The 21,986-nt window shown below is 39.8% G+C and overlaps 1 protein-coding gene across 4 annotated transcripts in view; it reads left to right on the top strand.

The window, feature by feature from the left end:
• Positions 1-21,986, top strand: part of IKZF3 (IKAROS family zinc finger 3) — a 97,265-nt gene that overhangs the window by 62,142 nt on the left and 13,137 nt on the right. For 2 of the 4 annotated variants that reach the window (XM_010330656.3, XM_003942839.4), the window contains 4 exons: positions 2,788-3,048; positions 4,420-4,587; positions 7,143-7,259; positions 18,075-18,191. In XM_010330656.3, the coding sequence (XP_010328958.1) occupies positions 2,788-3,048; positions 4,420-4,587; positions 7,143-7,259; positions 18,075-18,191 (663 nt within the window). Of the gene's footprint in view, positions 1-2,787; positions 3,049-4,419; positions 4,588-7,142; positions 7,260-7,329; positions 17,958-18,074; positions 18,192-21,986 lie in introns of those variants that run through there. The other 2 variants (XM_074388698.1, XM_074388699.1) reach the window with 2 other exon arrangements.

Genomic DNA, 21,986 nt, shown 5'->3' with positions numbered 1-21,986 from the left:
CTCAAAAAATAAAATAAAATAAAAATAAATTGCTGTTCCCCAGTAACCATGCAGAGAGGTCATTCATCGAAAAGTGGTAAGACTCCAAAGGCAAACCAGCAGCTATGTAAGCCCAAGGGCTCTCTCTAATGCCCTATCCCTGTGTCCTTATGTCCCTGGGTCTCAAATACTATCTTGCTCTACAGCTGACTCTTAAAGGGCTAAAGCTAAGATCTGCTCTTGAGCCAGGATGGTGTAGTATTAGTTCCAGGTCAGGCCACCTAAAGCCAAAATCCTGAGGGAAGGGAGCAGCTCTTATTTCCTCTGTTTTCAGAAAGACCCAACATATTGAACTTAATATATTTTAAAGTTCAGTGACCATGGAGTGACCTGAGTCTGGTCATGTTCACATTTTCTAACCAAAATGGAAAGGATCCTTTTCTGCTGGCCTTTTCTATCTGCTGTTTTTGGTTTTCAGTAGCTGAAATTTTCCGTTGAGGTTCTTTTAAACGCCTACATGCAAACTGAAGAGCACTCAAGCTTTGGTGGGATATCACCCACAGCTGGAGTGATGGAGGAAGGGAGGCGGGTACAAGCCTCAGGTGCATCCTTCTCTTAAAAAAAAATTGAAAAAAAAAAAAAAAAAAACCACTTAAGCAAACAAATTCCATTTGAAATCAGGGAAGACCTATCCAGAGAAAGAAGGAAGTGAACCTCTTTCCAAGTAGGAAGCAGATACCATTTCTTATGTAACCAAGATCCACAGGGTGGGCAAATTTGAAACATGTTGGACTTATCCTACAGGCCTGCATCTTTGCTAGTCAAAGAGTGAAAAGTTGTGAACCATGAACTGTGGTAGGAAGCAGTGGAACAGTGTGGCAGCACTGGCTCCTCTGATGGTGGTTAGGCCCTGTCTTGCTCTATTAAGCAAACACAGTTAATATAGATGAAAGGTAACCTTGATAGAAGTGAAAATTGAAACTTGGGTTGAAGGTAGCAAGCTAGGCACAGCTGCAGTTGTACTTCCTCCTATGTGGCAAGAGGAGCAACACTTACTGATGTTTTTTGGAAGGGATGTAGTTTTTTAAAATATCTTTTTTCACAGTGTTTTGGGTTTTAACATTTACTTCATTGATGGGAGGTTGTGTAATATGGTTGGTAAGTACCCACTTAGGCCTTATATATCTAGTGTGTGAGGTCAAATCCAAGTAATTGATAGTTCAAGAATAAGTTTTGCGTTCTAATCACACCTCTGCTAGTAACTAGATGTATAACCTTGGACAAATGACTGAAAACATCTCAGATTTCCTCAGCTCCCAGATTTCCTCATCTGAGAAACCAGAGGGTTGGATTAGATTATCTTAAATTCCCTTCTAGCCCTACACTCCACTGATGTGTGATTCCTCATGGGGAGTACAACTTTTGATTTCTAAGGACCAATGTTTATATAGCATATTTTATACATGAAAAATCCCTTACAAATGTTTATTCTTGTTACATCAGGCAAATTTTTAGGTTTTGTTAGTCTCAGTGCAAGTACATAGATTTGTCTTCTTTGTTTCTTATGTTCTTCTTATTTTTCCCATGTTCTTCATATGTTCTTATGCTCTTCGTTAAGAGTATTACAGCTCGCCTTTTAAATTTCATTTATTTCCATTACAGCTCTTAAGATAGTAATTGGTCAGCCAACTCACTTGAGCCAGTCCCTCCTCTCCTATCCAGTCCTATTATATAAACCTTGAGTCCTTGAGTTTAGTCCTCCCTAACTTGGGACCTAAGGGTCCTTCTCCTTATTTAGACTGAGCCCCATTTACCTGTGTCGATGAAAGTGATTCCTTAGGTTATATGAAAGAATTACTTTTCCTTTTGTCTTTGTCAACACTATTTCATTAGTACTGACAGCTTCCTCTACATTCAATGTTGTGCCTTTATCAGCTCCAAGAGAGGCAGAGATAAGTTGTGTTTTAGCAATTCATATACATGGAAGAGGAAGAGGCAAAGCATGGCTTAAAATTAGAAAAACGACATTAACTATTCAACTCTTTTTTTTTGAGACGGAGTTTCACTCCTGTTACCCAGGCTGGAGTGCAATGGCACGATCTCGGCTCACCGCAACCTCCGCCTCCTGGGTTCAGGCAATTCTCCTGCCTCAGCCTCCTGAGTAGCTGGGATTACAGGCACGCGCCACCATGCCCAGCTAATTTTTTGTATTTTTAGTAGAGACGGGGTTTCACCATGTTGACCAGGATGGTCTCGATCTCTGGACCTCGTGATCCACCCTCCTCGGCCTCCCAAAGTGCTGGGATTACAGGCTTGAGCCACCGCGCCCGGCCCTAACTATTCAACTCTTAATCTTAATGGCTTACACTGGATGCATTTGAAGGATTCAAACAATATTTTCTCCTTGAAACTTAAGATTACATCACTTTGCCTTTTTAACTGCAGCCACCAAAAAAAGTACTAGAACTGAGAACCCATCCTCTCCCCTAGTACTGGAGAAGAGTTGCTCAATGTTTGTTTCATGGCCACTTTGAGCAGACTTAGCTAAAATCTATTATCTGTATTTTTCTGGATAGCATAAAACACTATCGTCTGTTTTTATGTATGTAAGTATGTGTGTTTTCCTCTGACTGTCGTTCTGATTTTAAATAATGTGCGCTCATGCTAATGGTGCTTTCTTGTTTTGTAGATGTACAGTGTTTCGTTAGCTTCATTTGGTATTTGTCAGTTGTGGATCTCTGCTGTATGAGCTGCTTTGATAGCTTCAAGTATAGTCATTGTTCATTTCTTGCATTTTTTTCCCTGCAGATGATTCAATGAAAGTGAAAGATGAATACAGTGAAAGAGATGATAATATTTTAAAGCCAGAGCCCATGGGAAATGCAGAAGAGCCTGAAATCCCTTATAGCTATTCAAGAGAATATAATGAATATGAAAACATTAAGTTGGAGAGACATGTTGTCTCATTCGATAGTAGCAGGCCAACCAGTGGAAAGATGAACTGCGATGTGTGTGGATTATCCTGCATCAGCTTCAATGTCTTAATGGTTCATAAGCGAAGCCATACTGGTAAATAGTCTTTTTGCATTCTTCCGAAAACTGTCCTAATGCAGCCATGTGAGAAATGAAGTGGTGGAATTTGGAACTTTTGGTTACTTTCATTGATTTTTGCTATAATGCTGATGTATCTCTTTCTCTCTGCATTGCCATTAACTCGGTGCTTTTTATTCCTGCCTTGCCATGCATTTGGCAAACATATTGCAAATGCTATGAATAAAAAAAGACTGTAGAGAGCACAGTGTTCTAGGTCAGCCAAAAACTTTTTCTTCAGTTTCTAAGTAGGAGTTGAATTGTGTGATTTGCTTCTTAGCCATCTTTCACATATTTTTGCATAACATTTTTAATACAAGCAGATCTTCTTATTGTATTGGGTTCCAAATTGGTAAATGAAAGGATATAGTTTTCATTTCCGTTTTAAAAGAATTTATCTTCAGACATTAAATAGGCAGTCTATAGAAATGCAGACAAACGCAAGCATCGCATGTGAGCCAGTAGATTCCATCCCACATCTCATATGAAGACTTTAAAAAGGAGAATTTCTAGCCCTCAACACCTTGTTAGGACTTGAGTTTGTGACTCTTTTTTCAAAGGAGATTATATTCAAAAGGAATACTAAAAAATTAGCCAGGCATGATGGCAAACACTAGTAGTCCCAGCTATCCTAGAGGCTGTGGCGAGAGGCTCACCTGAACCCAGGAGGTTGAGGCTTCAGTGAGCCTCTTCACCACTGCACTCTAGCCTGAGCAAGAAGACCCTGTCTCAAAAAAAAGGAGTACCAAGTAATATAAAAACGTACATCTAGGGCCAGGCACAATGGCTCAGACCTGTAATCCCAGCACTCTGGGAGACCGAGGCGGGTGGACCATGAGGTCAAGAGTTTGAGACCATCCTGGCCAACATGGTGAAACCCCATCTCTACCAAGAATACAAAATTAGCCAGGCATGGTGGTGCATGCCTATAATCCTAGCTACTTGGGAAGCTGAGGCAGGAGAATCGCTTGAATCTGGGAGGCGGAGGTTGCAGTGAGCCAAGATCGTGCCACTGCACACCAGACTGGGCGACAGAGCAAGACTCCATCTCAGGGCGGGGGGAAAAAAAGAAAAAACTTGCATCTAGAAAGCACTTCTAGAGCTACTCTTGTTTCTTTGCTCTGATTCAATACAATACCTAACATAGCCTTGCTAGGTAGGTGCGTTTTCTCGTCTAGAGAGGAGATTTCATAAGTAAGTCTTATGCTTGCCTTGAAATATAGCTCCCAACTGATCCCACTGTGAACAGTAACTGTTTAAAAGATGAGTTTTTGCCCTAGGCATCTAATCTGTGCATATCCTTCTCCACTTGCCTATGATCAGAAATCTCCTTTCTTGTCCTTTTTAAAGGTGAACGCCCATTCCAATGTAATCAGTGTGGGGCATCTTTTACTCAGAAAGGTAACCTCCTCCGCCACATTAAACTGCACACAGGGGAAAAACCTTTTAAGTGTCACCTCTGCAACTATGCATGCCAAAGAAGAGATGCGCTCACTGGGCATCTTAGGACACATTCTGGTAAGTGAGAGAAATGAGCATTCTGTGTCTAGTAACTGCATTCCTCAGAGCCCATGTGGAAACTAGAAAGAGTTAAGTATGAAGGTTTCAATCTGTCATTCTTGTTCTGAAGGGTTACAACAGCAGAGACCTCTAGGGCTAATTACACTACCATTAAGGCATTAATTGTTCTCCATCTGCCTCAGTGGAGATTATCATCTCCTCACCATCCTTGCACCCCTAGAGAACACCACGGTCAGATAGGAAGAGCCCACCCTATAAAAATGTCTTTTTAATTTTTGTGAGAAAATTATAGCCATCAGTATTTTCTTCTGGTAAACTTTATTAAAAGATTATTTTCCACACACACACACACACACACACACACACACTCTTTCCATTCAAAAGACTGGACAAGCAAATGATGTACAATTTTGTAAATTATGAAAAACTAATCTAGACATAAATCATCGTTTGGGGGCTACTTTTTGGCCACTAGGGATAAATTTCTTAAATCCAACTTTCCTCTTGATCAGCCCACTTTTTTTTTTCTTTTTTTAATAGACATGAGGTCTCATTATGTTGCTCAGGCTGGTCTCAAACTCCTGAGCTTGCACAATCCTCCCACTTTGACCTCCCAAAGTGCTGGGACTACAGGCATGAGCTGCCATGCCCAGCCAACCTATTTAGTTTAAATCTCTAAAAGATGAACAACAGTAAGGATTCATAAAAAGCTATGTGCTGTCTTGATGTTTTTACTCTTTATTTTGACCAAGATAATACTTTCTTTTTTCAAGATTGAGAATTTCCTTCCTAGAAAAATAAGACTGAGTTTATTTTCAAATTTGGGACCTCATGTTCTTGATGTTATCTGGCAAAATTTTAATTGGAAAAAAAGGTTTGTTTTTATGTCAGTTCACGTCTACTGCTTTGACTAAAACCTAGCCCCAAACCTGAAACTTGTTATAATTCAGCCACTAGGATTAAGCAAATCAACCCCAACAAAACCCACCATGAGAGATCATAATTGGCAAATGAAGGGTTTCTTTCTTTTACAGCTCATTTTTCAAAGTAATGAATTAAGGATGAGTTTGGTTCGAAAAAATTAGAATAGTTCTCTACTGTTGCCTTTTTCAAGTAAGAAACAATAGCAGGCATTTTAAAGACAGATTCTAGAGGACCCAATTTATGCAGAAACTTAACATTTTTAGCCCTAGCAAACCTGCATTTGTTTTAATTTAGGATTCCATAAGGATCTTTTAGTGCTTTAAATCCCAAAGCCTCTGTTTTAAACAGAACAAGAGGAGTTCAAAAATAAAAATTTTAGCCCATAAAACTGACAAATGCATTGAGTATATTTTATCAACAATCAGAAAGACCAGCCTTGAACAGATAGTTGAAGTTATTACTTACATATTTCAAGCAATAAAGCATTTGGGAAGTTGGCAGAATACGGTTGCCTGAATTGTATGGGTGAAACTTTTCCTTCATTTTAGACATTTAGACGAAGTCATTTTTACAATTCATTTTTATTTCTTTTTTATTTTTGAGTAGAGTCTTACTCTGTCACCCAGACTGGAGTCCAGTGGCGCGATCTCAGCTCACTGCAACCTCTGCCTCCTAGGTTCAAGTGATTCTCCTGCCTCAGCCTTCCTAGTAGCTGCGATTATAGGTGCCCACCATAACTCCCAGCTAATTTTTGTATTTTCAGTAGAGACAGGGTTGCGCCACGTTGGGCAGGCTTGTCTCAAACTCCTGACCTCGGGTGATCTGCCCTACTTGGCTTCCCAAAGTGCTGGGATTACAATTGTGAGCCACTGCACCCAGAGTATTTTTATTTCTATTATTCAAAAATATCCAGGCCAGGTGCAATGGCTCACACCTGTAATCCTCTCACGTTGGGAGTCCAAGGTGGGAGAATCACCTGAGCCTGTGAAGTTGGGGCTGCAGCAAGCTGTGATTGTGCCACTGCACTCCAGCATGGGTGATGGAGTAAGACCCCATCTCAAAAACAAAAAAATCCTTAATTAATTAGCTCAGTTTTTATTGTAGCCTAGACTTTGCTATAGCCACTTGGCAAGGATGAGCTAAAGTTATTTAAATATGTCAACGTTCTGAAAAGGCCATCAGTTTCTAGCCGAATGGCTAACTCCCACAAACTACAGCAATCTTTACTTACAGCCAGATGGATGTCCAAAATAAGGAATCCTTTCCTATTTCATTGCTTATACTACATTAACCTCGTTAAAGAATAAAAGGGACCTATTTTCTTTTTCCTAAAGAAATAAGATTCTACCTGGATCTAAAACACTATGCTAAGTGGTGATCACTAAATCCAAATTCTTTCATTTGTGATAGGAGGCAATCCTTTTGAAGAATACTCTGACATAATAATTAATCATAGACCATAACCTTATTTAAGCTTACCAGATTTAAAATATAGATTCAAAAGTATTTAAATACTCTGGCTTCACTTAGCAGTCTCATTTCTAATGAACAGTTGTCACAGAGCCCCAATACCCGACCTGTATGGAACCCCTGAGGGTCACTGAGTGCCCCTTATGTTCTCCTTCTAGTGGAGAAACCCTACAAATGTGAGTTTTGTGGAAGGAGTTACAAGCAGAGAAGTTCCCTTGAGGAGCACAAGGAGCGCTGCCGTACATTTCTTCAGAGCACTAACCCAGGGGACACTGGTGAGTTCACACAACACACGTTTAGTGAGCATCTGCTGCCCTGGGTGGTGGGATATAACAGGAAGTAAAAAGACTCGTGGAGTTTATATTTTGCTGGGGGCAGATAGATTATAAAGAAAGTAAATGAGCAGACTGTATGTTGGAAGGTTAGAGGGTGGTAAGTGCTATTGAGAAAAATGAAGCAGTTACTGAGGAGTGAGGGTGAGAATCAGGGAAGGCTTCAGTGAGGTAACATTTTAACAGGCTTCTTAACAGGATGAGTGAGCCTGGCAAGTAACTAGGGAACAGCAAGAGCAAAGGTCCTGGGGCACAAATTTGAAAAAGTATATATAGTCCTGTGTGGCTAGAACACAGTGAGTAATGGGACCTGAAGCCAGAGAGGAAATGGGAAACCAGATCTTATCAGGCCTTGCAGGCCATTGTAAAGGCTTTGGCTTTTACCCTGAGTGAAATTGAAAATCTTTAGAGGGTTTTGTATAAAGAGGTGACATCATTGGCCTTCTCATTTGAAAGAATCCGTCTACTTGCTTTTGAGAAGACATTGTATTTGGGGCAAGGTTGGAAATTGGGGGGTCCAGTTAGGAGGTTATTGCAATAGTTCAAGCAAGAGAAAATTGTATATTGTTAGTAGTAGAGGTGGTGGGAAGTATTCTAAGTCTCTATATATTTAAAGGCAGAGTCAACAAGATTTCCTAACAGATTGATGAAGAATGCAGTTACTATTTATAGAAATGGCAAAGACTGAGAGTGGAAGAGGTTGGGGAGTGGCTAGGGAAGGGTCAGTGAAAACTACAAGAATTTTCTTTGCACAGGCCCAATTTATATCCTTGTCTATTCATATTATTTATTGTGATGCTTTTATTTGGCTTTGGGGATTTCTTGTTTTATTCAGTGATTTGAATTAGATGCCTACTGGCAATTGGTTGAACCACTAGATGTTCTTCTATATCTCAATTGTGTTTTATTTTCTTTTCATTCTTTAGTTGAAACAGCCTGAAACTTTTTTGTGTCACATCTCTGCAGCTGTCCTTTGTCCCATGGAGTTGGCTATCAGCCTGGTTCTGCAGTTTGGGTTGTCTGACATTTTTATTTGATGACTTGTACCAATTACTTATTTAGAATAGGTACAAATCCTCATGGGATTTAGTGTTTGACAGCAATTGTTGAAGTTGAGTAGTTTGAATAGCCTAAATAAGAAAGATTACAAAAATATGACAGAAATAACATGAAACTCAGGAAAAATGTAGTAGAAATGACTAAACTGCCCTCATTTTGCGTGAGAGAAAACTTGTGTTTTAGATAAAACGTATTGTATGATGTTAGGAGCTGGCCAACTGAATTCCGTTGGTTTGCACTGCTTCTGCTTTTTTCCTAATGGTATCTCTCAAGGAGTTGGATTTCTAACTTGATAAAGGAAATCCAACTTATTTGGAAAAAGCATATCCATGTAAAAAGAAGTGTTTACTCCCTTATTAAAAAAAAAAAAAAAAAAAAAAAGGCCAGACACAGTGGCACACACCTGTTGTCTTAGCTACTAAGGAAGCTGAGGCAAGAGGATTATTTGAGCCCAGGAGCTCAAGCCCAGCCTGGGTAACTAAGTGAGACCCCCATCTCTAAAAAAAATTAATTAATTAATTAAAAAGAAAAACAAACCTAATATTTGGGTTTTGACATATTCTTCTCTTTGTTTTGTTTTATTTTTATCTGAGTCTGCTTGCTAGGAAAGGTTTTGACATCTTAAGTGACCTGCTTCATGGGAGTCAGGCAGTACTTGTTCAAGAATAGAATGTAGGCATCTTTACTTACAGTGCTGTATTTCAGACAATAGGCAAAGCTCTTATCATGAGAGATCCCCTATGAAAATTTGTCTATGAAAATTTGTCATATTCCAAGTAGAATTAATTACTAATATTTAAAGCTAGAATGAAAGAGAGCATCTGACCCTACCTCTTCATTTTAGAGGTGACAAGACTGAGACTCACCTAAAATTCAGTGACTTACTTAAAATTCACCAGAATTTTGTGATTAGTATTTTTTTTTTTTTTTTCCGGAGATGGAGTTTTGCTCTTGTTGCCCAGGCTGGAGTGCAATGATGCAATCTCAGTTCATCGCAACCTCCATCTCCCAGGTTCAAGCGAATCTCCTGCCTCAGTCTCCCAAGTAGCTGGGATTACAGGCAGGCGCCACCACGCCCAGCTAATTTTTTGTATTTTTAGTAGAAACAGGGCTTCTCCATGTTGGTCAGGCTCATTTTGAACTCCTGACCTCAGGTGATCCACCAGTCTCATCCTCCCAAAGTGCTGGGATTACACCTGTGAGCCACTGCACCCAGCCACGATTAGGCGTATTTTTTAATTTTCAAAAATTTGAGATATAGCTCACATACTATAAAATTTACCTTTTTAAAGTGTACATTTCAATAGTTTTAGTATATTCACAAAGTTGTACAGCCATCACCACTATCTAATTTCAGAACATTATCACCACTAGCAAAAGCAGTGCTGTGCCCATTAGCAGTCACTCCTTATTCCCCCTCCCTCTAGCTCCTGGCAGCCACCAGTCTACTTTCTGTCTATATGGATTTGCCTGTTATGGACATTTCGCATAAATGGAATCATACAACATGTGGCCTTTTGTGTTGGCTTATAGGCTGAAGCATTTATCAGTACTTCATTTCTTTCTTTCTTTTTTTTTTTTTGAGATGGAGTTTCGCTGTTGTTACCCAGGCTGGAGTGCAATGGCGCGATCTCGGCTCACCGCAACCTCCGCCTCCTGGGTTCAAGCAATTCTCTTGCCTCAGCCTCCTGAGTAGCCGGGATTACAGGCACACGCCACCATGTCCAGCTAATTTTTTGTATTTTTAGTAGAGACGGGGTTTCACCATGTTGACCAGGATGGTCTCCATCTCTTGACCTCGTGATCCACCCGCCTCGGACTCCCAAAGTGCTGGGATTACAGGCTTGAGCCACCGCGCCCGGCCACTTCATTTCTTTTTATGGCTAGATAATATTCCATTGTTTAGATTTGCCACTTTCTATTTATCCATTCATCAGTTAATAGACATTTGGGTCTTTTATACCTTTTCTACTTTTTACCTTGATTAGTTGTATTTCTTAAAGGTTATATATTATCTGGCTTGCAAAAGAAATATAGTAACACACATACTAATAGACACACACATAAATGCATATATGTGTGTCCTGATTCTCCTGGAAGGAGGAGGGGGAAGATCAGAAAACTACACTCTATAATAAACAGTAAGTTCAAAATTACAGATTTTGAAGTAAGGTAACTACCTTACTTCCCATTCTCACAATCTTTTTTAGGAATTTCAAGTAAGGAAAATATCAAAAGAAGTATTTTAGCTATCTTCAGTGATATTAAGTGATTCAGGAAATGCTGAAATACAGAGGTTGGGTTAATTTGCATTTCATAGGGTGGTTTGGTGGATGCGTGCACCATACTTTAAGTCTCAGCAAAAAAGATAAAGGGTTAACTAAGTCAGCAAGTTTTGATTTTTTTTTTTTAACAAATATGTCGTAATGGTGGTTTCAGGTTATAAATGTGTAAAGTCACAGCTTAATCAAGTTACTGCATCTCAGTCCATATGTTAGTCTATATTTTAATGTTTCAGATAGTTTCTATAATTTTTCCTGAGGCCAAAATTTACAGAATATTTAATCTAACAGAAGCCAATTCTTTATTTTGCACCCTTCCATGTATGATTTCCATTTGTTTTCTTCTTCTTCTTTTTTTTTTTTTTTGAGACGGAGTTTCACTCTTGTTACCCAGGCTGGAGTGCAATGGCGTGATCTCAGCTCACCGCAACCTCTGCCTCCCGGGTTCAGGCAATTCTCCTGCCTCAGCCTCCTGAGTAGCTGGGATTACAGGCACGTGCCACCATGCCCAGCTAATTTTTTGTATTTTTAGTAGAGACGGGGTTTCACTATGTTGACCAGGATGGTCTCGATCTCTTGACCTCGTGATCCACCCGCCTCGGACTCCCAAAGTGCTGAGATTACAGGCTTGAGCCACCACGCCCGGCCGCTGTTTTATTCTTAAAATTGGGAGTCCACTGTGGACATGGGGTTCCACTAGCCAGTATAGTGTGCATCTTATGCCTTCATCCCTCACTTGTAAAGAGATGATGCTCCATTGCTGTTGTGCCTACAGCACTCATTCTTCAAATGCTTATCGTAAATCAAAGTGCAGTGTAATGGGGAAGCAGGACTTTCTGGAAGCAAGCAGATGGATAAAAAAGGCCTTGAAGTGAAGACCAGCCTGCAAAAAAATGCAGGTGTTGGGCAACAGGACTTCTGGCCTTGCTAATCATTTCTTTTATCCAGATAGCATTTATTGTGTTCTCTGTGTACCAGGCCCATATCAAAGCTGTTTATAAGACAAATTAAGGTCAAGCCCCTATACTTTAAGAATTTACAATCTGGCTGGGCACGGTGGCTCACGCCTGTAATCTCAGCACTTTGAGAGACCGAGGTCGGCAGATCACAAGGTCAAGAGATGGAGACCATCCTGGCCAACATGGTAAAACTCTGTCTCTACTAACAATACAAAAATTAGCCAGGCATGGTGGTGGGCACCTGTAGTCCCAGCTACTTTGGGAAGCTGAGGCAGGAGAATCGCTTGAACCCAGGAGGTAGAGGTTGCAGTGAGCCAAGATCTTGCCACTGCACTCCAGCCTGGTGACAGAGCAAGGCTCCTCTGTCTCAAAAAAAAAAAAAAAAAAAAGAATAACTTACAGTTTAACCACAACCAGATGCTTGATCTATTAAGACAACGCAGGGGTCTAATAAAGACACAAGTGATATTGCTACTTTAGTCCAAGTTTCTACACCAGCCATCACAAGTGACACCATCAAAATATTCCAATTCTGTCTTAATGGAGTATGTATGAAAAGAAGAAAAAATACAGAAGACCATGGACTTCATTTTCTCATTAGCTTGATTCTTATTTCAGAAAGAGACTAACAGCTGGTATAGAAATTCATTTAGCCTCATTTCACACAAATTATGAATACTTGGAGCAGGAAATATTTTTTGTGTAACAATGAGTTCTAGCAATAATAATATTTTTAAGTAATTGAATAATTTATGAATCTAGGATACTAAACCTTTCAACTTCAATAGCTCTTCAAACTAATACAAGCATGAGGGTTTCCGAATAAACTTATATTTTTATCAACTTAGCAGACCAAAGAAAATGTTTTAAAATTTTTAACTTTGTTTTCCCAACCTATTCTTTTTTTTTTTTTTTTGAGACGGAGTTTCACCCTTGTTACCCAGGCTGGAGTGCAATGACGCGATCTCGGCTCACCGCAACCTCCACCTCCTGGGGTCAGGCAATTCTCCTGCCTCAGCCTCCTGAGTAGCTGGGATTACAGGCACGTGCCACCATGCCCAGCTAATTTTTTGCACTTTTAGTAGAGACGGGGTTTCACCATGTTGACCAGGATGGTCTCGATATCTCGACCTCGTGATCCACCCACCTCGGCCTCCCAAAGTGCTGGGATTACAGGCTTGAGCCACCGCGCCCGGCGCCAACCTATTCTTTTTTTTTGAGATGGAGTCTTGCTCTGTCACCCAGGCTGGAGTGCAGTGATGCCATCTCGGCTCACTGCAACCTCTGCATTCTGGGTTTAACCAATTCTCCTGCCTCAGCCTCCTGAATAGCTGGGATTACAGGCGCCCACCACCATGCCCCTCTAATTTTTGTATTTTTAGTAGAGGTTTTCACTATGTTGGCCAAGCTAGTCTCAAACTCCTGACCTCAGGTGATTCTCCCCCGCTCCCACCTCGGCCTCCCAAAGTGCTGGGATTACAGGTGTGAGCTACTGCTCTAACCTATTCTTTTTAGAAATTAATACTATCTCACAGGTAGTATATTCATTTTACTGGTTCAAAAAGGCAACAGTTTTATGTAACTTTTTTGTTAGAACCTGCCTCTCTCTGTGATAGCAATCTCTTGTTAGACAATTCCTATTGCATAATAGCACCACTTTGTTCCACTCTCCATTAGCTACTGACTGACCACACCATAGAAGAGACAGGAAGCAATAGCTCTTATTTAAGTTCCACTTAACACTTCAAGATCTAATGAAGGATTTTGAACAAAAACAAAAGCACAGCACAATTACATAGTTAAACCTTCAGTGACTTTGAGATAGAAATTGTATCATGGAAACAGTTAACTAAAACCAAATGTTAAGGCTTATACAGGGAATAAAGGTAGTAACCTATTCTGTAATTGTGACTTTGTACTACATCTTATTATTTATTTTTTCAGCACATCATTAAAATAACTTTTCTAATGAAAATTAGTGTATCTACCATTTAGCAAGCAAGCAGTATGAAGGGAAATCGATCCACAATGACTGTCCTGCTCATTCTACTCTCACTCATGAACCGAATGTGCAGATTGTTCCTTGCACCAGCACATATTCCCCACACCCACCCCTTGCAGCATTAAACCGCCAAACACCACCCAGGAACGGATTTCCTATTTCGTCATTTAAACCCATTATCTTGTTCCCTTACTATCTTGCCAAACTGGTTTCTCTCCACTTACATTTCTGAGACGTGATGTGGCAAGATAACAAGTCTAGACTGTTTGTATAAATAGACAGTTGGGTCCTAAAGTTGGAGAAAAGGACCAAAAGCCAATAGTCTTTTTTTTTTATTTTTATTTTTTATCTTTTCAGTACACTGCCTAAACCACTCAGTAATCCCAAAGAGCTTGTCCAGTTACAAAGCATTTTTTTGTGTATGTGTGATGTGTGTGTTGTTGTTGTTTACAGACAGGGCTCACTCTGTTCCTCACACTGGAGGGCAGTGGCAAGATCATAGCTCCCTGGGCTCAAGCGATCCTCCCACCTCAGCCTCCCAAAGTGCTGGATTACAGGCGCAAGCCATGGCACCTGGCTCTTTGTGTTTTAAAGGGTGCTTATTTCATGGTATTGTTCGTCAGCTGTCCAACAAGTGTGAGGCAAAGACTAGCAGTTTAGGAAAGAAAATAAGAGTACTATCTTCAGGTGAAAATTAGCCTTTGCCTAACTTATCAACTAGAAAACAAAGTTAACTCAGTGAAGATCAACTGAATCACTAGAGTGTTCACATGTACAATGAAGATTAAGATCTTGTAGTTAATATTTTGAGTGAATGATCCAGAAAGAGGGTGTGAGTGAACAGGAGTCCTCTAGATTAGTTTCAGAGGATTTCTTTCAATCTAATCAGAGTTGTGGAAATGGAGAAGTCTCCATCCATGCCTCAAAATGTGTCCATCCATGAACGGTGCAGAATTTTATGTTAAATGCCAGGTATTTGGTCACTGATTTACAGAGTAATGTTTATCCGGAAATGACTCTCAAGACCAGTTTGGTGGGTAACACAGAATAAAAGGTGATGTTATCTCAAAAGGTTGCCATTTAGTGACCTGCCATAATTACAGTTATTTAGGTCATTGTGTCCACGTTTCAGCATCCTCACAAATGGAGAGGATGTTGATTACGTGTCCTCAGAAAGCTGCTTGTTGTAACTGACATTGACTTTGGTAAAATGTAGACAATAACTGCTGAGAAACAAATGGGAAAACTAGATGGGCAGCACCGTGCTTGGGGTAATTCCTAGGTAATGATTTGGCAGTGAGAGGAGGGACCACAAGAGACTAATAAGAACAGTGGTAAAATGGGCATAAAACATAAACATTCCCTGAGTACTGTTTTTCATTCTTTTTTCACTATAAATCTTTTTGTTAATAACTACAGGGTTGAGGGGAGGCTTACTGGGATTTAATCTTCTCAAAGTTGTTGGAACTAGGATGAATGTTCCTAGTCAAAGCACAAACTTAGCTGCCTCTCCCATGATTCCAAGATAAAAGTCTCCTTCTAACAGCCCCAATAACTTACTGCAGATTCCAAGCTTTGTCTTTCATCTCTATGCTCTTAGGGCTTTGGGTAGTGCCACATCTGGTGGTGGTTTGTGTGAAAGGAAATAATCTATATAAATAATTTCCTGTTTGGTCATTGAAACCTATCCCTGTACTGGACAGAATTTGACCGGCTTCACTCAATAGCAGTGTCTTGTGGTTGAAGTGCCCGTTATTTACAACTGTTGGTCAGCCAGAGTCTATCAAGTACTTTCACACTAGCCCAAAAGCCACTCAGTCCCCTTATTCTGACCCTTACTGTTTTCCTTTACACAATTAGTTGTTAATAGCTTCACTGAAGGCTATGATTTATTTCTTTAGAGCCTAGAATTAGTTTTGACAAGAAACTCACCAAGTCCAGTAAATATTGTCATTATTATCACATTATTTATCATCCTCTCCTCTTTCTCATTTTTGGAATCAGATTTCTTTTTCTTTGTCTTTTTCAGAGATGGGATCTCACTGCGTTGCCCAAGCTGAACTTGAACTCCTGGCCTCAAGCCATCCCCTCACCTCAGCCTCCTCAGTAGCTGGGACTATGGGCTGGTGCCACCACACCTGACAGAGCCAGATTTCATTTTATTCTAAATTAAAAAAAAAAAAAAAGCTGAACTTTGGCTGGGTGCAGTGGCTCATGCCTATAAACCCAACACTTTGGGAGGCTAAAGTGGGAGGATTGCCTGAGGCCAGGAGTTGGAGACCAGACTGAGCAATATATTGAGACTAATAATTTTTTTAATTAGCCAGACATGGTGGCTCCAGACTGTAGTCCTAGCTACTTGGGAAGCTGAGGTGGGAGGATCACTTGAACCCAGGAAGTTGAGCCTGCAGTAAGCCGTGATCACACCACTGCACTCCACCCTGGGTGACAGTTGAGACCCTGTTTCAAAAACAAGTTAATAAATTAGTTAAATAATAAAAACTGAGCTTTATAATGTATTGTGTAATGATATACAGTAACATACTGTAACATACAGTTTTTTAATGCCACTAATAAAATTAAAAATATTTAATACTCTGAGGCTTATTTCTGTTTTTTTAGACAGAGTCTCACTCTGTCGCTCAGGCTGGAGTGTGGTGGCATGATTAGGTTGGTGCAAAAGTAATTGCAGTTTTTGCAGTTACCTTTAATAGTTCACTGTAACCTCAAACCTCTGGGCTCGAGGAATCTTCCCACCTCAGTCTCCCAAGTAGCTAGGACTATAGGCATATGCCAACATGCCTATATAATTTTTTAAAATTATTTTTTGTAGATGTAGCATCTAGTTATGTTGCCCAGGCTGGTCTCAACTCCTGGCCTCAAGTAATCCTCCTGCCTCGGTCTCCCAAAGCACAGATTACAGGGGTTAGCCACCATGCCAGCCACTACTTGCTTTTTACTCTAATCCCTTAAACTAATTTTAATTTATTCTTCCATAGACATAATAGAAATGTATGGATAATTCATTTTAGTTTGGATCTCCTGAAGTGTTTATGAGAAAACAGAGAAAAATGTTTACAGCATCACAATGTATTTGCCCAGAGCAAGTGTGGGCAAACTGTGGTCCTCCGAGCAAATGCAGCTAGTGGCCTGTTTGTGTACAGGGGTTTTTACATTTTTTAAAGGCTGTGGGACAGACAAACAAAACAAAAAACAAAGAATATAAGATAGGGACTACATGTGTCTGGCAATTTTTTTTAATTTACTGTCTGGCCCTTTACAGAATAAGCTTGCTGATCCCTGGCTCAGGCTAGCATCATGTGTTAAATGTCAAGCTTTATATTTAGAGCAGCTGGTATCTCTTTGAACTTTAGGCATAAAGTTGGGCACTGCTTGCTGAATCGAGGTAAATTATATTTATTACGGTTTACTATTTTAGTTGATTAGATATTGGCACTATTTATATACTCTTCTAGTAGTTCTCAATTCTGGCTGCATTTAAAAATCATCTGAGGAGCTTTGAAAATATTTTTGCCTAGGCCCCTTACCAGAAATCCTGATTTAATTGATCTGAAGTGGGGCCTGGGCATAGGTATTTCGTACATGCACTTCAGGTGATTCTAATGTCCAGCTAGGTCTGAGAACCATAGGCCTACACTACTCACAAGTCTATTTGTGGATGGGTAGTTAGCCCACATTCATAGGCAGTTTTTATTCACATTTTTATTAGAAATTCAATAGAAATGTGTTATACAAATTGTTCTTTAATTTCATGGCAGAAGTGTTGCTCAGGGAAATTATAACTGAGACTATTTTGAAATGTGAAGAGCATATGAAACAGATAATGCAGAGCACAGAGAAAGAGAATATGAAAGATAGGAACTGAGAGGAGCGTGCTGGAAAAAAATGAAAAAGAAAAAGAAAGAAACCACTCAGAATTTCAATACACAAATCACTGAGTAGATGTCTTGCTATCTGTGTGAGTGTATCTATTTTCAAAAGTGCTGTTAACATAAACAGAGCAGTAAATCTGGGGCACCATGCTTTTTTTTCAAAGTTGTTAAGAAGAATTATTTCAGTCTGCAGGTGTCACACGCAGTTACTCAGAATCAGAAAGGAGGCTGATCAGGGGTTAGAAGATCTCCATCTATCTGTCTTTTTGCAACCAACCACGTCCAGGCTGTTTATTTAATACTTCCTCTTGCTAATGAATGTACTGGTTGGGGATGGGTCGAGCTTTCCCGTCTCGGCATAAGACTGCAAGATTTGAATGTGCCCTGGTGTCGGCTTCACTGACCACAGCAGGTACCCCAGGCAAGAATCTGAGCAGTCATAACAGGTAACAACAGCAGAGTGTGCATCCGACTTTGGACACTTCTCCTTCCAGTTTATTACCTTTACTCCCCATGTACCAATGTGTTCTTTTCCCTCTTCCTTTTATATTTTTCCAAACCAGCAAGTGCGGAGGCAAGACACATCAAAGCAGAGATGGGAAGTGAAAGAGCTCTCGTTCTGGACAGATTAGCAAGCAATGTGGCAAAACGAAAAAGCTCAATGCCTCAGAAATTCATTGGTAAGAATACAAACCTTTTTCCTGCTGTTGTTAGCAGACAGTTTAAATGAAATAACATAGGATGCTTGTTAAACAAGGCCCTTCCTAGCTTAACCTCTGTTAAAATAATTAGTTTTTCATTGTGTACTTTTATTCTTTGTGGTTCATTTTGATAGCTCTAGAAAATAGAATAAAATACATTAACTAAAGCATCATCATGACAGAAGATGGGAGTATTTGATATCCAATTTCCTAAATGGATGTGATGTTTAAAATCCTGTTCCTTCCTCTTTACTCTGAATGACATATGTTGCATGAGAGAGTTTATGCAATTTGTACCAGTAAGATGTTCAAGATAGCATTTTTGTAATCTTTTGTAATTATATTTTACAAGTTGGTTCGTTAGCATGCTCAAACTTTTTCCATGCTCTAAAACATATTGCCATATTTTCTTGAATTTGATTGAGAATTGGCTTTAAGAGAAAGCGGTTGGGCAAACATAGATTTAAATAACAAGGTTCGATTTAATCATTTGTCTTACTGGAGTTAATTTTTATGCCATCGGTTTTCACATTGTCGAAAAATACAGCAGAATGAGATGGCTACGAAATAATTATGTTCATTAAAGTGTTAGGACTTCCAAATGGCAGAGATATTTTGCTGAACTCTCCCAGATATTTACATAAACGTGACCATGATATTTAAAATAGATTTGTATTTGTGAAGTAGATAGCTGAAATGGAACATATCAGTTTTGCTATAAATTGAAAGTTGGTGATACTGAACAAAAATAGTTATCACATGAAAATAGACCTCCCTCAACATCAGTAATATTTTAGAAACCTGTCTCAGTCTCTTTTTCCAAAGCTGCTTCCAGCTGTTGATTTATTTCAGTCCTTTTGTATTTATTCTTCTTAATAGCTCTTACAGATAACAATTGCCTGCCAGGTTTTTAAATCTGACTAAATTTGATTATGGTATAGATAATGTTTTTACAAGCAGACATTCTATGTGAATTATACAGATATATTGAAAGAATTCATATATTTCAAAATTACCTACTTTGGTATTTCTGCCTATTTATTTTACTTTGACTAACTGAAAGATTTTTGTGCAGTTGTAGTCACTTTAAGAATAAATTGCGTCAGAGTAAAGTTGGTGTATTTCAGTTTAGGGAGGTCCCTTCCTCCTTGCTGCCCTCCTCCCCTTGGTGAGAAATGTCAGGGGAGTACGTAGTGACTTCCATTTAGAGTTTAGGCACAGTAAACAAATGGCGAGTTTAAGACGTTGTCTACAAACATTGCCCATATATCTTTTGGGCTTTGCTTATACGAAGAGGTTCTGACTGGAGTATAAAAGAAAGCTTGCATCATTATTCTATGCCATGAGTGTATTTTAGTTTGGGGAAAGTAATGGGTTTTTGGCTGTTTTTGTTTTGAGACAGGGTCTCACTCTTCTGCCCAGGCTGGAATGCAGTGGTGCAATCACACCTCAAATTCCTGGGCTCAAGAGATCCCTCCTAACCCAGACTCCCAAGTAGCTGGAACTATGGGCACGCACCACCAGGCTCAGCTAATTTTTAAACTTTTTATAGAGATGGAATCTCTTTATGTTGCCCAGGCTGGTCCAGAGAAAGTTTTGACTCTAGAAATGGCTGAAGCTGATATGGGGAGGGACATCACAAGGAGAGCTGGGCAAGAAAAAAATGTAAAGTGACTTAATTTCAATCCAGTTGTGGTCAATGCATTTTGGTCTAAGAGAACTAAAATTTGAGAGATAGTCCCTAGTATTTACAGTTGTCCTAAACCTATAGTTGAACTACTTAATAAAAGTTGCTTTGGTATTTCATGGGTTCAAAAATACAGCATGTTTCATATGTGCAAATTCATGCCATTTAGCCCATTGCCAGGGGGATCTGTTTCATTTGTTTGCTACTCTTGCAACCAGAGGATTTTCATTTTACCCTTCCAGACTTGTGAGAGATGCTGATCTTGTAGGTGTTGATTTCTCATCTTCTGAACCATCACATTCTTTCTGTGCTGGAATCAGAAACCTAGTAGAGTTAGCTCTTTATCAAGCTGAGGTAGCAACTTCAGGGCTTCAGGGCCCAGAATAACTGGGGGAATTTTTTTTTAATTGTGGTGTAGTGCAATAAGAAGAGTAATGGATTAGAAGCTAAAAGACCCAGGTTCTGATCCTAGCTCTGTCATTTCGTAACTGTGTATGTTTAGACTAATCACAGAACCTTTCTGGTCCTCTCTTTACTCATCTGTGAAATGAAGAGACTGAATAGGTAATGAAGTGCCCAGGAAGGTACCTCCCATCTGCAAGTCTGTGAGATTAATTAGAAAAGAAATCGAAGTCAGCAATTATTGATACCACTGTGTGTTTATAAAGCCCATCTGTGTAACTTCAGATAGCCTTTTTCTCAAGGCTATACAGATACGGTGTTCATGTTATAAACCATATCCTAGGTTTTTAGGAGCTGTTTTTTTTGTTTTGTTTTGTTTTTTGTTGTTGTTGTTTTTTTTTTTTTTTAGACAAATGGTATAAATCTAAAACACAGTTACATTAGCCCAACATTCATGTGTTTTGCTTAGGGCAGTACCACTTGTTCATTCACTCTTTTGTCCATTCGTCCATCATACAGAAGGCTAAGAGTTCCTGTCATATACATGACATTCTTGTTTCTGGGCACTGTTCTAATCTTCTTGCATTAATTTACATCCTAAACCTTTGTTTGAAAGGTTTTTAAAAAATAAAAATAAAGAAATCCCTTAAATTATTTAACTGAATCAACCTTTGTAATAGAAAATAGTAATGTCAAGGGAGGGAAAAAGGAACATTATCTGTGACGCTGCAGTATATGAGATGAAGTGATATGAAACGTGGGACTATTGTCCTCTCTTCTCTTCTCATCTCCTCGCCTCTCCTCTTTCCTCCCCTCCCCTCCTTCCTTCTCTTCTCCTCTTCTCTCCTTTCTCCTATATTTCCTCTCCAAGGCACTATTTTTTTTTTTTTTTTTTTTTTTGAGACAGAGTTTCGCTCTTGTTACCCAGGCTGGAGTGCAATGGCGCGATCTCGGCTCACCGCAACCTCCGCCTCCTGGGTTCAAGCAATTCTCCTGCCTCAGCCTCCTGAGTAGCTGGGATTACAGGCTTGAGCCACCGCGCCCGGCCTTCCAAGGCACTGTTTTTTGAAGATTCAGCTGCCAGGGTAATGGCAATGAGTAAGGTGCGAAGGAAGACTGAGTCATTCTGTTTAATCCTTGCTGACGATTGTACAGCACTCAGACCAGCCTTGACTTCCCTGGCCTCTTGTACTATGAGGGTAAAGGTGAAATCAGACTATCAGGTTAGCCCAGGCGTTCCCAAACTGCGGCCCCCTGAGGCCATTTATGCGCCTCCCCCCCCCCCCCCCCCCCCCGCCACACTTCAGGAAGGGGCACCTTTTTCATTAGTGGTCAGTGAGAGGAGCACAGTATGTGGCGGCCCTCCAACGATCTGAGGGACAGTGAACTGGCCCCCTGTGTAAAAAGTTTGGGGACGCCTGTTGCTATCTCAGGCAAGCTGGAGATAATTACCAGTAGGGAGCATTTTGCATCTATTAGAGATGAACTGGGGAAGAGGGACAGATTGGATCAAGTCTAAATGTATTTTGAGACACAAACAAGCTCTCAAGTCGGAGAAAAATAATTTTTTTTCTAATTCTCCAAGAAACTGTGTATGGCTTTGTTTCAAATAGGAAAAAAATTCACACACATCTATCAGGAATCAACACCTTTACGTTGCCAGAATAATTCTGTTTAAGTTTTTC

The sequence above is a fragment of the Saimiri boliviensis genome, chromosome 17, assembly GCF_048565385.1.
Source record: "Saimiri boliviensis isolate mSaiBol1 chromosome 17, mSaiBol1.pri, whole genome shotgun sequence".
NCBI lineage: Eukaryota > Metazoa > Chordata > Mammalia > Primates > Cebidae > Saimiri > Saimiri boliviensis.
Note: the sequence above shows the minus strand (reverse complement) of the source record. Positions and strands in the feature narration are given on the sequence as shown.